Source organism: Carettochelys insculpta, chromosome 14 (genome assembly GCF_033958435.1).
Source record: "Carettochelys insculpta isolate YL-2023 chromosome 14, ASM3395843v1, whole genome shotgun sequence".
Taxonomy (NCBI): domain Eukaryota; kingdom Metazoa; phylum Chordata; order Testudines; family Carettochelyidae; genus Carettochelys; species Carettochelys insculpta.
This window is the reverse complement of record NC_134150.1, coordinates 7554093-7568005: the sequence shown is the minus strand read 5'-3', so window position 1 is coordinate 7568005 and position 13913 is coordinate 7554093. Positions and strand designations below refer to the sequence as shown.

At 49.9% G+C, this 13913-nt stretch overlaps 1 protein-coding gene across 1 annotated transcript in view; it reads left to right on the top strand.

The window, feature by feature from the left end:
- Positions 1 to 12780, top strand: part of SMPD3 (sphingomyelin phosphodiesterase 3) — an 88281-nt gene extending 75501 nt beyond the window's left edge. The window contains exons 6-7 of the mRNA XM_075008829.1: positions 10064 to 10226; positions 12463 to 12780. Of these exons, the coding sequence (XP_074864930.1) occupies positions 10064 to 10226; positions 12463 to 12564 (265 nt within the window). The 3' untranslated portion in view covers positions 12565 to 12780. The remainder of the gene's footprint in view (positions 1 to 10063; positions 10227 to 12462) is intronic.
- The last annotated feature ends 1133 nt before the right edge of the window (positions 12781 to 13913 follow it).

Genomic DNA, 13913 nt, shown 5'->3' with positions numbered 1-13913 from the left:
GAGTAGAACCCTTTCCCTTGCAGTTGCTCCGGCACCCTTTCCACTGCCCCTATGAGCATGAGATGGGCCACCTCCTGCCTGAGCCTCGCTACATGGGAGGGCTCCTGGAGGTGGGGCTTGGGTGGAGGTCGCGACGGTGGGAGCGACTGGAAGGGGATGGCGTACCCCGTGGTATGATCTCCAACACCCTTTTGTCTGTGGTGATCCTTTGCCACTGGTCGTAGAATGGTCGGAGGCGATGGTGGAATAGCCGCTTCGGATGACCTTGTGCGATGGTAGTGATGGCGCAGCCCTGGATCTGTATGTCAAACTTGTGGCCTTTGGCCCCGCCCCGAGGACGCACGGCTCTGTTGTGAGTGTCGCCTGGGAGTTCTGTACTGCTGGTGCTGTTGATGTCGCCCTTGCTCGTAACCCCTGTGATATTGGGGACGCTGTTGCTGGTACTGGTACCGCCTTTGTTGAGGGTAGTACCTTTTCTTTGTGTATGGAGGGGTGTAAATCCCCAGGGTCCTGAGTGTGGCTCTTGAATCTTTACTGGAATGAAGGACCGAGTCAGTTGATTCAGCAAACAGCTTCTGCGAGTCGAAGGGAAGGTCAACTATCTTCGCCTGCAGATCCCTCGGTATACCCGAAGTCTGGAGCCAGGACTCCCTTCGCATCACCACTGCCGTTGCTGTGGAACGTGCTGCTGTGTCCGCAACGTCCAGAGCAATCTGAACTCCCGGCCGCGTAGCCTTCTTGCACTATGGCCTTGAGCACCGGCTTTTTGTCCTCTGGAAGCGAGTCCATGAGGGAGGTTAACCTGGAATAGTTGTCAAAATTATGGTTCGCTAAGTGCGCTGCGTAATTTGCCATTCGCAACGTTAAAGTGGAGGAGGAGTAGACCTTTCTGCCGAACAGCTCTAGCTTCTTGGCATCTTTGTCTGTTCCCCCTGTCTTGAATTGAGATGTCTTTGATCTTTGTTGCGAGGACTCCACCACCAAGGAATTTGGCTGTGGGTGGCTAAACAGGAACTCCATGCCCTTCGCCGGCACGACGTATTTCTTATCCGCTCTCTTTTGGACGGGCGGAATAGTTGCAGGGGTCTGCCATATCGTAGTGGCGGACTCCAAGATTGCTTCATCAAGCGGTATTGCTACTGTGGAGGAGGCCGGAGGTCTCAAATTTTTGAGGAGCTTATGGTGTTTCTCTTGCACCTCTGCTGTCTGGATGCCTTGCGTGAAGGCCACCCTCTTAAACAGTTCCTGAAACTGTTTGAGATCGTCCGTAGGATGGACGTCCCCCGGGGCCGTAGCCTCGTCCAGGGAGGAGAGCGAGGAACCGCTGGGGTACGTCTCTCTGGACCCTTCCGGTTCCTGCTGGTGATGGTACACCCTCTCACTAGAGGTTTGCGAGGGAAAATCTCAGGGTTCCATGACCAGTCCCCCCTGAGATGCTTGAGCCTCTGTCCCCGGTCGCAATTGCCCTCGGGGGTACGAGATAGTCTGCGGGGATCTTTCCCTAGTAGATTGCCGATGGTGTCTATGCCCCGCGTGGTAGGGGCGACCATGGCAGCATAGGCACTGTTCTTGGGAAGGTGACCTAGACCACTCCCTTGGTGCGTACCCTCTGCGTCTGGGGGAGGGAGATCGTCGAGACACTGGAGAGAGCGATTTTGCATAATAGTCCAGCGGTTCAAACCCCAGGAAGGGTGAAGGTGGTGCCATCCAGGGTGAGGCTGGTTGTAAAAATGGAGAAGGGGGCTCCGGGTAGGCTAGGGGGGACCCCTGCCTTCTGGTTGGAGTCTGCAACATGAGCGGAGGGCTGTGAGAAAGCAGCTCCGCAGCCCTGTCCGGAGAGGGGCTGCAATGCCTCCTCTTGTGTGCAGCCTTCCCCCTCCCTGGAGGAGGTAACTCCGCCCCCTGACGCGCAGGGGATCCCGGCCCCGTCGGCACCATGCTAGGCACGCTCGAAGGCGGTGCCGCACGTGCGGTGTCCTTCTGCGCCTGCAGGCTACGTGCCTGCACGCTCTGCACCGCCGGTTCCCCGGGGGTCGGTGCCGCTGCCTGCGGTGCCGCCGGTACCGGCGCTTGTTTAGCCGCCGCCCTGCCTGCGGTGCGGGGCGGCTGGCTGATTATCGGAGGCTGAGCCGCTTCCACGTGGCTCTCCGTGCCGCCGCCGATCAGCTGTTGCTGCGGCTGGGGGCTGCTCGCTCCTCCCGTCCCGCTCGCTGTTGCTGCCGGCAGGGATCGGGCTGGAGAGACTTTCCTCCGTTTTTGCGCTGATGGGGTGAGGGAGGCAGCTTTCCTTTTATGGGCCCCGGAGGGTCCCTCCTGCTGCGGCTGCTCCGGCACGTCTGGCTGGAGGGCCTTATCAAAAAGCAGCATTTTAAGCCGCATCTCCCTGTCTCTCCGTGCTCTGGTTGTTAATTTAGCACAGAAGGAGCATTTCTGTGCCACATGGGACTCCCCCAGGCACCTTATGCATAGACTGTGCCCATCGGACGCTGGCATCGCCTCTCGGCAGGACTCACATTTTTTAAATCCTGAAGAGGACATTGTTGGTGAGTCTTTCAATTGTTAAGCGGGTACTTAGCACCTTCTCTGTGCTGTTTTCCCCATCCGATGGCCTGCCTCAGCAGGAGGGCTGATGGCCGTATGCTCCTGGCCTCCGGCGCTTGTTACTGGGACTGGATTGAAGCTGTCCCGCTTGTAGTTTTGTTTGTTTGTTTTTTTTTTGTTTTTGTTTTTGTTTTTTTTTAAAAATAACAACCGGCTAACTTGCAGTCGCCTAAGTACTTGAAGAACTTAAGAGAAAAACAGTTAAAGTCATTGAATACGCTACTTGGCCTTAGCCTAGTCGGATTCCGTCTGCAGCCGACGGCGGTTAAGAGGAACTGGCGGGGACCGGATCGCGCACATGGCCAGGAGCGCGCAAGGGAGCGGCGTGCGCCGGCGCATGCGCAGTCCGGCAGAAACTGCTTGGAAGATCCGATCTGCGGCGCCGGGCAAGCCCGACACCTATTGTGGAGCACCCACGGGGACACTCGAAGAAGAATTTATTATATACACATAGAGCAGTTCTTCTTTGAATGATCATGTGCATTCCATGTAGGTGTGAGAGCCTCCATGCCCAGTTGCCGGAAAATTTTTCCTCTTGCTGGTAGCCGTTGGGTCAGTGCAGCACCCCCTGAAGTGGCACTGATACAGCGCCCAATATAGGCAACACCCGATCCGCCCCCGCACTCAGTTCCTTCTTGCCGCGGTGTCAGTTGCTGGGACTCCCCTTCACTCATGCAAGCAATCTTCTGTTAGCTGGTAGCACTTAGATCTTATCTGTAAATAGTTTCTAATTCGGTGTTAACAGTCTAAATAGTTTTAAATGTTTATAGTTATACAGTAAACCCTTGCTTTAATGGGGGAGGGGTGTCCATTAATGCTGAAATCCGTTAAATCCGAATGGTTGTACTATATGATGATGCACTGACCTTCCCAGCCTTCTCTCCTGTCCTCTGCCCTTCATTTTTCTTCCCACCTCTTGCCCCATTCGTCCCTACTGGGAGAGGAGCTGCATGCTGACCTGGCTCCTTCCATCTCCCACGGCTCCTGGCACACTTAGCACTGCATCTCCAGCCTCAGTCGCTCCAGCCACAAGCTTGGCCATGGCGTCAACAAAGGAGAAGGAAGCCTGGCACCGTGGTGAAGGGCTGGCACCTCAGCCTCCCAGGAGACATAAATCTCAGTCCCTGGAGCCTCACAAAAAGAAAAGCCATGACAGGCACTGTTCTCTGACGGTGTTGAAACACAGTGAGAGCTCCCACTGGGCATCAGGAAGACGTTCCACGGGCATAACTCGGAGGCTCGAGTGTTGACGCCAGCCCAGAGGTCCAGTCCCCACTCCCTGGAGCTACCATTGATGCCAAGGACATTCAGGTTGGCGCGGCGCCTGCTACAAATATCGGTGCCCTTCTTCCTGCTGAGGAAAACCACACCCCCAAAGCAGGTGTCAAGTCATCCTCTATGCTGGGGCAAGCCCACCATGATGGTGTGGCAACAACAGCACCAGTGCCGGCACCCTCCCAACCAGTGCTGATGCAGGCACTGCTTGGACCAGCTCCTCCTTGGTCTTTGGCTTCAGAGGCATATGAGTCAGCGTCTGACTCCTCCTTTTTCATGTGGGAGTGCTCAGACTTCCTCTGGAGTTGATGTTCTGCCCTGGGGCAGTGGCTGCTGAACTGGCAGCTGACATCACAATAGCCATTTTGGATCCTGTGGGCATTCTATGAGAGCCAGGGGCAGTTCATCTGCCTGCTGTCCTGGGCGTCAGCATCGGGAGGTCCCTGGTGCTGCATTCAGCACCATTGGCCTCACTGGGAGCCCCTCTGTGGCATGGTTCACCAGAACAGCTGCCACTCACAGAACAGCCCTTGTCAACACCATCAGTTTCCTCGGCACTGACCCACTCAGCACCGTTACCACTGTCGGCTCCAGTGGTTTCAATGCCTTTCCCATTGGTGCCATCTACCATGGCATCAACCATGCCGGCACCTGTGGACCTGGAGGGTTCCAGGTGATGTAAGCATTGATATCTCCTCTTCCTCCTCCACTTCCTTACAGTGCAGAGCCCTCTGTGGGTTCAGCATCAAATAGACAGTCATTGGACCTGTTCCCCTCACGTCAGAGGGTGGGTACACTAGACACGTTGGGAGCCAGGGACGTTGGCTGCCTGTTGCAGTTGGGTGCCTCCTCATCCTCTTCTCCGGACAAAGTGGTCATGGTTCTTCTGCCTCCCCAGTCTTAGAGGGTACTCCAGCAGCTGCTTCACTGGGTGGCCCAGAGCTTGAGGGTGCTGGCGGAGGAGGTCAAGGATGAGGCCGACCTGATGATGGATATTTTGTCCTCATTGGATCCCACTAGAATGGCTTGCCTCTCATTGAGACCACTACCCAGATGGCCAAGTCCCTGTGGCAGACTCTGGCATTGGTCCAGACCACAGTGAGAAACAATTAAAGAAGGTACTTTGTCCCCACTATGGGGCATGAGCACCGCTTCACCCACCTCCCCACCTAACACCCTAGTCATGGCTGCAGCCAACCACAGGGAGAGACGAGCATTTCAGGAGCCCTTGCCCAAGAACAGAGACTTGTATGGTAAAAAAGCTTGTTTGACTTGAGGGCTAGAGCTGTGCACAGCTAATCAACAAGCCCTCATGAATAGGAACTCAACAACACAGCTTCCTCCATCTCCAGATTCACAGAGCTGATTCCCTCAGATGCCAAACCTGACTCTACAGTTGTATTGGAGAAGAACAAGCTGATCTCACAAGTGGCTTTGCAGGCCAACCTGGATGCTGCCAGTGTGGCAACTAGGGTCCTGACACTGTGGGTGGCCATGAGAAGGAGTTCATGGCTCCAGGCCACTGGTCTCCCCTACGAAGTGCAACAGACTATTCAGGACTTGCCCTTTTGAGGGGCAGAGTCTATTTTCAGAATATACTGATAAGAAGCTGCACAGTTTTAAAGACTCAAGAGCCAACCTGAGGTAGCTGGGTCTCCATACTCCTGCGACACAGTGCAGGCATTTTAAAGCCCGCCCTCCCACTAGGCAGTTCCCTCAGCAGCCTAGGGATCAAAAGAGGCATAGAGGTCAGAGCAGCAGAAGGCGCTTCCATCAGCCTGGCCAAAGCCAAGTGCAACAGAAGCCCCCACTGAGGCTAAGTCCAATTTTTGAAGGTGTGGTTGGGAGCACCACACTATTCCCCGTTATGGATCCAGCACGCTGTATGTTTTCCTTCCTCCTATCCCCGTTCTGCTCTGCCTGTTGCTGTATAACATCAGACCGGTGGGTCCTTTGCATGATAGAAAGGAGATATGTTATCCAGTCCAGTTTGTACCCCACTTTCTACTCCCCTTCCCTGTCCCTCTCCAGGGATCCTTCTCACAAGAGTCTGCTGAGGCAGGAGATTCAGTCACTCCTCAACTGGGGCACTAGAGAGGAGGTTCTCCTGCAATTCAGGGGCCAGAGGTTTTACTTCCATTACTTTCTAATCCCAAAATTGAAAGGGGGAATGAAGCCCATCACGGACTTGCAAGGCCTGAAAGGGTTTGTAAAAGGGATCAGGTTTCACATGGTCTCTGTGGGACTCATTATCCTGTTTCTGGACTGGGGGGGCTGGTTTACCACTATTGACTTCCAGAACGCCTATTTTCCAATTGCAGTCTGTCCTCCCCACAGAAGGTACCTCAGGTTTGTGGTAAACAGAGGACACTATCAGTTCACTTTTCTTCTGTTTGGCCTGTCAACAGCTCCTGTGCATGGTGGTGGTGGAGGTCTTCCTCTGCAGGCTCACTGTTCAGTTGTTCCTGGACCTAGACAATTGGATAGTCAAAGGGAGCTCACAGGGCCAGGTTCATCAAAACACAAGGTTCATTTGCCAAACCTTTGACAGTCTCCCCCACCTTGTAACAGAGGCGAAGTTGACACTTATCCCAACTTAAGCAGTAGAGATCATGGGAGCTCTCCTGGACTCGGTGCTCACGAGGGCCTCCCTCACAGAGAGCAGGTTTCAGGCTATGGCCAGCATCATAAACAACATTTGGGGCTATCCCCAGGGGTATCTGTTTGCCACACGCTGCAATGTGAAATGCCAAACATTTTGTTCTTACTGGAACCGGAGTCCAGAGTCCTGGGCAGATGTATTCAACGTGTCCTGGACAGCCCCTCTGCTGTATGCATTCCCTCCAATACCCCTTGTCCACACAGTTCTCCTCAAAATTTGTTCTCCTCAGTAATCTTGGTGGCCCCAGGATGGCCAGACAGGCCTGGTACTTGGTTCTGTTGTACCTGATGGTGTGCAATCCGATAACGCTCCTGTTATGCCCGGACCTGTTGATGCAGGGGAAGGGGTGGCTTCATCACCTCAGCCTCCTGTCCCTACACATCACAGCATGGAAGCTTCATGGATGAGTGCCATGGAACTTTCCTTCTCAGACCCTGGGAGGAAGGTGATCTTAAATAATAGAAAATGTTCCACGAGGGCCATGAACTTGGCAAAGTGGAAAAGGTTTGTGACTTGGGCATCCCAGAACGGGTTAACCACTTGTAGGTCACAGTCCCCTTAATTCTGGATTATCTGTGGCACCAAAGCCAGTTGGGGCTGTCTTCCTGTTAGCTATTTCTGCCTTCCATCTTGGTCCAAGCCTTTCCTCAGTGTTCTTGGATCCTGTGGTCAAAAGGTTCATGGAGGACTTGGAGAGTGTTAGACCACTTTACCCTCCTAGGACCACAGTTTGGTTTTGGCCAAGCTCATGGGGACCCCTTTTGAACCCTTTGCTTCCTGCTCCCTGCTGCTTCTAAGTTACAAAACAGCCTTTTTGGTGGCATTCACGTCAGCCAGAAGGGAGTCTGAGTTGCGGGCTCTTACGATGGACCCACCCTTAACAGTTTTCCACAGGACTGGGTTAGAATGAGACCACATCTGGCTTTCCTGCAAAAAGTGGTCTCCTCTTTCCATGTTAACCAGGACATTTCACTACCCGTGTTTTCCGCCAAATCTTATCCAAGGGAGTAGAGTTTACATACCCTAGATGTCCATAGAGCCTTGGCCTTTTACATAGACAGGATCAACCTGTTCAGAAACTCACAGTGGCTCTTCGTGGCTGTAGCAAACAGGATGAAGGGCCTCCCAGTTTTGTCCCAGGGGATTTCCTTCTGACTAGTGGCTTGTATTAAAGAATGCTATAAACTTGTAGGGTTTCCCCTCCTCACCTCAGGGCTCGCTCTACAAGGGCTCAGGCCTCTTCCATAGCATTCCTAGCTTATCTCCATATTTACGAAATCTGTAGGTCAGTCACTTGGCCTTCCATTCACACTTTTTTATGCCATTATACTATCATGCAGCACGCTGGGGAGGACTCTGCAGTGGGCAGGGCTGACCTATAGTGTTTCTGGGGCGCTGACCCCCACCTCCTAACATAAGCAATCACTTGAAGAAAAGACGGTTACTTACCTCTGTAACTGGTGTTCTTTGAGATGTGGTGTTCATGCCCATTTCAAAACCATCCTGCCCTTCCCCGCTGTCAGAGTAGCCAGCGAGAAGGAACTGAATGGAGGGCGGAGCGGGCAGTGCCAGTTTTGGATGCTATATTGGCACCACTCCAGGGGGTGCGGCACTGACCCAACAGCTACCAGGTGGGGGAAATATTTTCTGGCAATTGGGCATGCATGCACACACCTACGTTGTAATGAACATGAAGAATACATCTTGAAGAACACCAGTTATGAAGATAAGTAACTGTCTTTTATGTGCTGCTTCAGTGCTGTGACATATATTGAGGATCCTTCTGCACCTTCTGTGTCAAACATCATCCCCTCAGGTATAAGTGATATGAATTTTATTTAGAATACAGGTGCATGCAAATGTAAAGTTAATTATCCTAGAATATCTGAGATGAAAATTCCTTTTCCATAAGCTTTTGTGTAGATGAATCAATCTCTGAAATGGTCACAGGAAGTGAATATAAAAGGAGTGCAATGCAGCACAAGTGAATCAAGTAATCAATGCAGCACAAGTAAATCAAATCATCGTTTAAATCAAGTGACTGCACAGCGGAAAATTGGGATGGGGGTGAGGGGCAGTATTGGTCCAGCTCTGCACAGCTTTTGCTCAACTTTGTTATTTAATTTGCACTTACAAAGTCTGCATGGGTGGCTGGTTTTCATCAGAGGTCAGCTTGATTATAGCCACATCACTTTTTTTGAAGCTAAATGAGACTTCCACAAAGAGCACAGTTGTCAGAAAAAAAGCTGTAGGGTGAACAGTCTGACTCTCCATGTTAAAGGACCAGAATGTTCTAATAAGCTAATTTAGCACAGTTAATTACATGTATTAAAGAAAGTCTCCCTGTATGTTCTGGCTATTAAAAATGTCTATCTTAGATAGCTATCAGAATTTTTATGTTTAAATTAATTAGGGGAAGTAAACAAATGCAGTCAATTTATTTTCCCTATAGTTAATAGCCCATCATACTATGTTATGGTGAATTATTATTATACTGTAAAGGTGGGCAGCGGTGCCAAGAGCCACCACAGGCCTGGGGGCAAGGTGGAAAGTGGGGGCTAGCTTCCTGTCCCAGCAAGGAGTGGAAGGGGGTAGGGCCTACAGCAGTCAGCCCTGGGCCCCACTCCACCATGTGTGGTGCTGTGGCACGGCGCTCCATGGCATGTCAAAGGGGCCCAGAGCCCCCCTGTCACAGCACACCAGGACCAGTGCTTTGGCCACACTGGACTGCCTCCCCCCAACCTGTAGCAGTACTATGGACGGGGGGCTGCAGCCATGCTGGAGCAGCCCGTCTGTGCAGGGGCCTCCCCAGCTGCACCCCCAACTGGCTGAATGATTAAAATGAGCATTTTACCACTTAACTAACTGAACATGATTTACATCCCTCACAGACACAGACTGTTTCCTTGAAAAAACTTCTAATCCAAACTCATACCTGGTGTAACTTACCTGACCTCAGAGTTGCTGCATTGGGATGAATTTTTCCATTGTGATCAAAATGCAGAGGTCTGTTTGAGAGTGACCCACAAGGCTGTTAGTTTTCTCCACTGACAAGCATACAAGCTCTGAAAATAAAAGGGGAGATCATAAAAGGGGAAGTCCCAACGTACTACAAAGTCAGGACCCATATCCACAACTCCGACCCACAGGGTTGATCTTTATGGCAATATTCTTCTTTCCTTCCAAAGGCAAAATCTCTACTGACATCAGCGCCACACACCCCTGCCCCCCACCACCCCCACTGCCCACACACACACCAATTTTGAGAACCATTGTGAGAACCTCCAAGTGGAACCGTCACCTTAGCCAGCTGCAGATTAATATAACCTTATGTTGTAAAATGCATGCCCAAAACAATGCATTTAATGCTCTCCTGGTTAAGGTGTAGACTCCTCTGCACAAGGACAGTCTGTAGGTACTAGTAGAGCACCTGTCCTGCTGCAATAAAAAACTGGTGATCACTTACTCCATCCGTAGGGATAGAGCTGGTAGCTATTTAACTGGCTTGTGTTGTTTGTTAACCAGGGTGCTGGAAAATGAAGAAGGGAGGAAAGGATATCTGGTTTACCCCACCAGCAAGAACCATTCTTCAAGTCAAAAGGGGAGAAAGGCGTCGCTAAAAGGCAATGGGAGGAGGATTGACTACATGCTCTACACAGAAGAGGGTATTTACCTAGAATGGAAAGTGGTGAGTTCGGGTGAACTGTAACTCAGCATGAAAAGTGCTCAGGTGGCAATGAGGAAAGGTGGCCTGGGGGTGGAGGGAGGAGGTTTGCCAGCTACTCATTTGTTTAAACAACCAAAGAGAATGTTTTCCAAACATCCAGAAGCTCCCAGACCTCAAAAATGCTCTCAGTTCAAGTGGGTTCGATTCCAGTATTTTACACAGCACTAATGCTTCTCACGCCTCTCCCTGCCACACCTGGAGCCTGCCGAGCCTCCTCCTTTTTCCAGAAGCCCATGTCCCTCCTCAGAGATGGGAAGTGACATTGCATTTAAGCAGGCCGGCCTTCAAGGTAGGGGCTGAGTGTGGCATGCAGGGGCGGACGAAGTACTGGAATCAGCAGCTGCATTGGAGCTGGCTCCATGGGGATAGATGGAGCATAGCCTGGAAAAAAATAGTGGGGCATCCCTGGAGATATCAACAGTTAACGTTGCTCGAATGGAAGGCCCCGATTAATCAATTGAAAGTCATTCAGTTCCTTAGAACTTTGCCAAACTTCTGTTAATTTGGGCTGAAATTTTCTGTGCTAGATGTGAGCCTGATTGAATTTTTGGTGGAAAAAACTGGTTCTTCTCTTTCTGAGATTGAAGTTCAGTTAAAGTACTTTGTTTTGTCCAGGTTTAAAGATTTGCGTAAGTGTTTTGTTGAAGAGTGCCAGCTCGTCCATGCTTTGAAGCAAAAGGGAGGGGAGGAGAAGTGTTTTCCTAGGGTCAGTGGTGAACTTTTTGCCATCCCCAAATTATGAGCCCCTAAACATCCCAGCTAAAATGTCTGAAGGGTTTCTGTCTGCGCTGGGCATGCACCACACAAGGGCTATGAGACCTGAGCAGGACTTTCCTTACTGTTGTTCTTCCTGGTTGCTGGGAACCATTGTGACACAGGTCCAGAACTGTGAGACAGTATCTCCTATGCATAGAATAACTCCTTACTCCTGCTACTGAGGCCCAGACAGCATGAAAGAGGAGGGGGAATCTGCTTGACTTGAATTCAGAGGGGTCAGGAGATGGAGAGAATGGGAGGGAGAGCCTGAGATGAGGACTGGGACAAGGACAGATTGGAGGCCAAGTGGCAGACACAGTGCTTTTTTCCTAGAAAAAATGGTGCAGGAACTCAACTCTGATGATTTCTCATAGGGGCTAGGGTGTTCCATTTTAATGCCCCCAGTTCCTGCACTGCTGCAGGACCAGTGGTGGAAATTTTTCTGGGGTTCTAATGGAAAAACGGTGCCAGAACTCTCTTCTGACACATTCTACCAGAAAAAAGCCCCTGGACAGAGGGCTGTGTAATAAACAGGAGTGTACTCCCCTCCAAACCTAGAACTGCAAACAGAATTCCTGTCTTGGTATTTCTCCTCCACCAGCAAATAGCTTTGATAACTGTTGGCGAAATATGTTGCGTATCTCCCTCTAGGGCGTTAATTACATAGCTAGAGCCGACATACCTTAATTTGGGCTTCCACACCATCTCCGCCAAGGGAGGTTGATAGGAGCGTGCACTCCCATCAACTTCCCGCACTCCTAACAGGGGCGGGAGTACCGGTGCTGATGCCGGCACCCTGTAAGGTCAATTTAGCGCATCCCTACTAGGCGCACTAAATCGAACTCCAGAAGATCAACCACAGCAGGGTCAGTCTTCCCTGTAGTGGAGATGTACCCATAGATTAGCAGTTCTAACCCTGCTGGTATCAGGGTGGTTCCATGTGATGGAATTAGTTTTTCTCCAATATGCTTTTTTTTTTTTTTAAGGAGACATGTAATTACATTGAAGGACATTGAGGTTGCTGAGCACTTAAGAGTTAGGAATACCAAAATTAATTGTCTCTAAAGCCTGAAATTCAGCTTCCTCGTGCATATGCATTAGGACAGTCTTTAATTATATGATCATGTGCTAGTCCCCTCCAGGCAGGATACCTGCCTTATCCAGTATATGTGTATGTAGTGCAGGTGTAACCTGTGCACTTCAGCAGACGGAGCCCCCTGCTGCCTCCGAGCATTGATTACACTCTCCCTTAGAGCTTTCTGTGGCAGCACAGTACCCCACACCGTGGAGCTTTTGTCTTTTGGGCTCTCTGCACCTATGGAAGCGGAGACTGGTTATGCGGCTTAAGAAAGTAAACTGGGAGAAGATGTAGAAAATCTGAGTCTGCTGCATTTCAAATACACCTGATTGATTTTTGCTCTCCCCTTTCGCTCCTTTGCAGGAAGTGGAAGAGTTCAACTTCATTACACAGTTAGCAGGTTTGACAGACCACCTGCCAGTTGCTATGCGTCTGATGGTATCTACAGGAGAAGAAGATTCTTAAAACTGACCAGCTTAGACGGAAGATTAGAAGAGGGAAGTTTCAATTTATGACCTATATCAGAGGATAAGAAAGAACTTTTCCGGTGCCACGTTAAGATAGATAACTAGACCTGACCCAGGCTGCCCTGCCACAATGCAACTGGCTTTCAAATTCCTCTCAGAATGTACCAGCATCAGAGGATATAAAGGGAAGAAATTGTGTGGGTTGGGACCAATAACAAACCATTGTCACAAATTGGTCAGTCAACAGGGCAGGGCTGTATCTCATCGCTTTCACTGTGGACCGAAAGGAACCAAGATGGAAATCCTTATTCCTTTTGAACCAGTGCCATTCTTACTAACATATGTTTTTATACTAATATATAGCACAATTTAGTTTGTAATCTGTCTGTGAGTTAGTACTGCTCAATGGATTTTTGCATAATATCTTTGTAAAACTAGGCTAAAGCTTTTTTTCTTTTCTTTTTCCAAGCCTGTTAATGTTGTAGTAGCATGCCTGCCTCAGTAGCATGCGCCTGCATTGCATGCCACTTGGACATAAATAGTCAGTAAAATGCCATGGGGGAGATAAGACTAGAAATGGGCATTCAAAATCAGAAACTACCCAAGAAAAGTATTCTGGGATTGGCTAAACATTTTACAATCAACTTGATGGACTTTAAAACAAAAAAATCTGTATCCAATTAGCAAGTTAGAATCTTATCTTTCTAGAATCCGCTGTTTAAGGATTATGATTAAAAATCAGACATTACAGTTTAAGAACCCATCCCACAATCCTTCCTCTAACTATACGCCCATTTAAACCAACAAGACTTTTGCCTCAGTAACAGCTCCAGAATAAGGCCTAAAGTTTGCTATCAGCACAATATCATTTTTACTTTCAGAAAGAAGATGGTCTCCTTTTAAATGCCTTGGGCTTCCTTTTCCACATGTAGGGCAGTTCTGATTTACAATAGGAGGTTACACAGAATTGTGTGGTCATTCTGAATACATTCACAAGGTACCACTGGTCATTCCAGAGAGTGAATTCTCTTCCTTGACCGGAAACAATAAGGAAGGGCTTGTAACAAACATGCAACACATAGGAAAAACATAAAGTGACTGTTTCAGAGATCCGATGAACAAAGCAGAGTGTGATTGACAAAAGACTGGTAAAGACACTGATTTGGAAAGAAACAAAAGGTGGTGGCAGAATAAAGAAAGGAAAAAGGGGGGTTGAAATGTGAAGATCTGTGTAAAGGAGAACTTTCCTCCTGAACTGAAAGTCGTTTGTAATGTGTGGGCCACAGCCCTGCATTCTTTGTGCCCTGAGGCTTCGAGTCTTGGCCAATTCAATTTTTTTGTGATGGC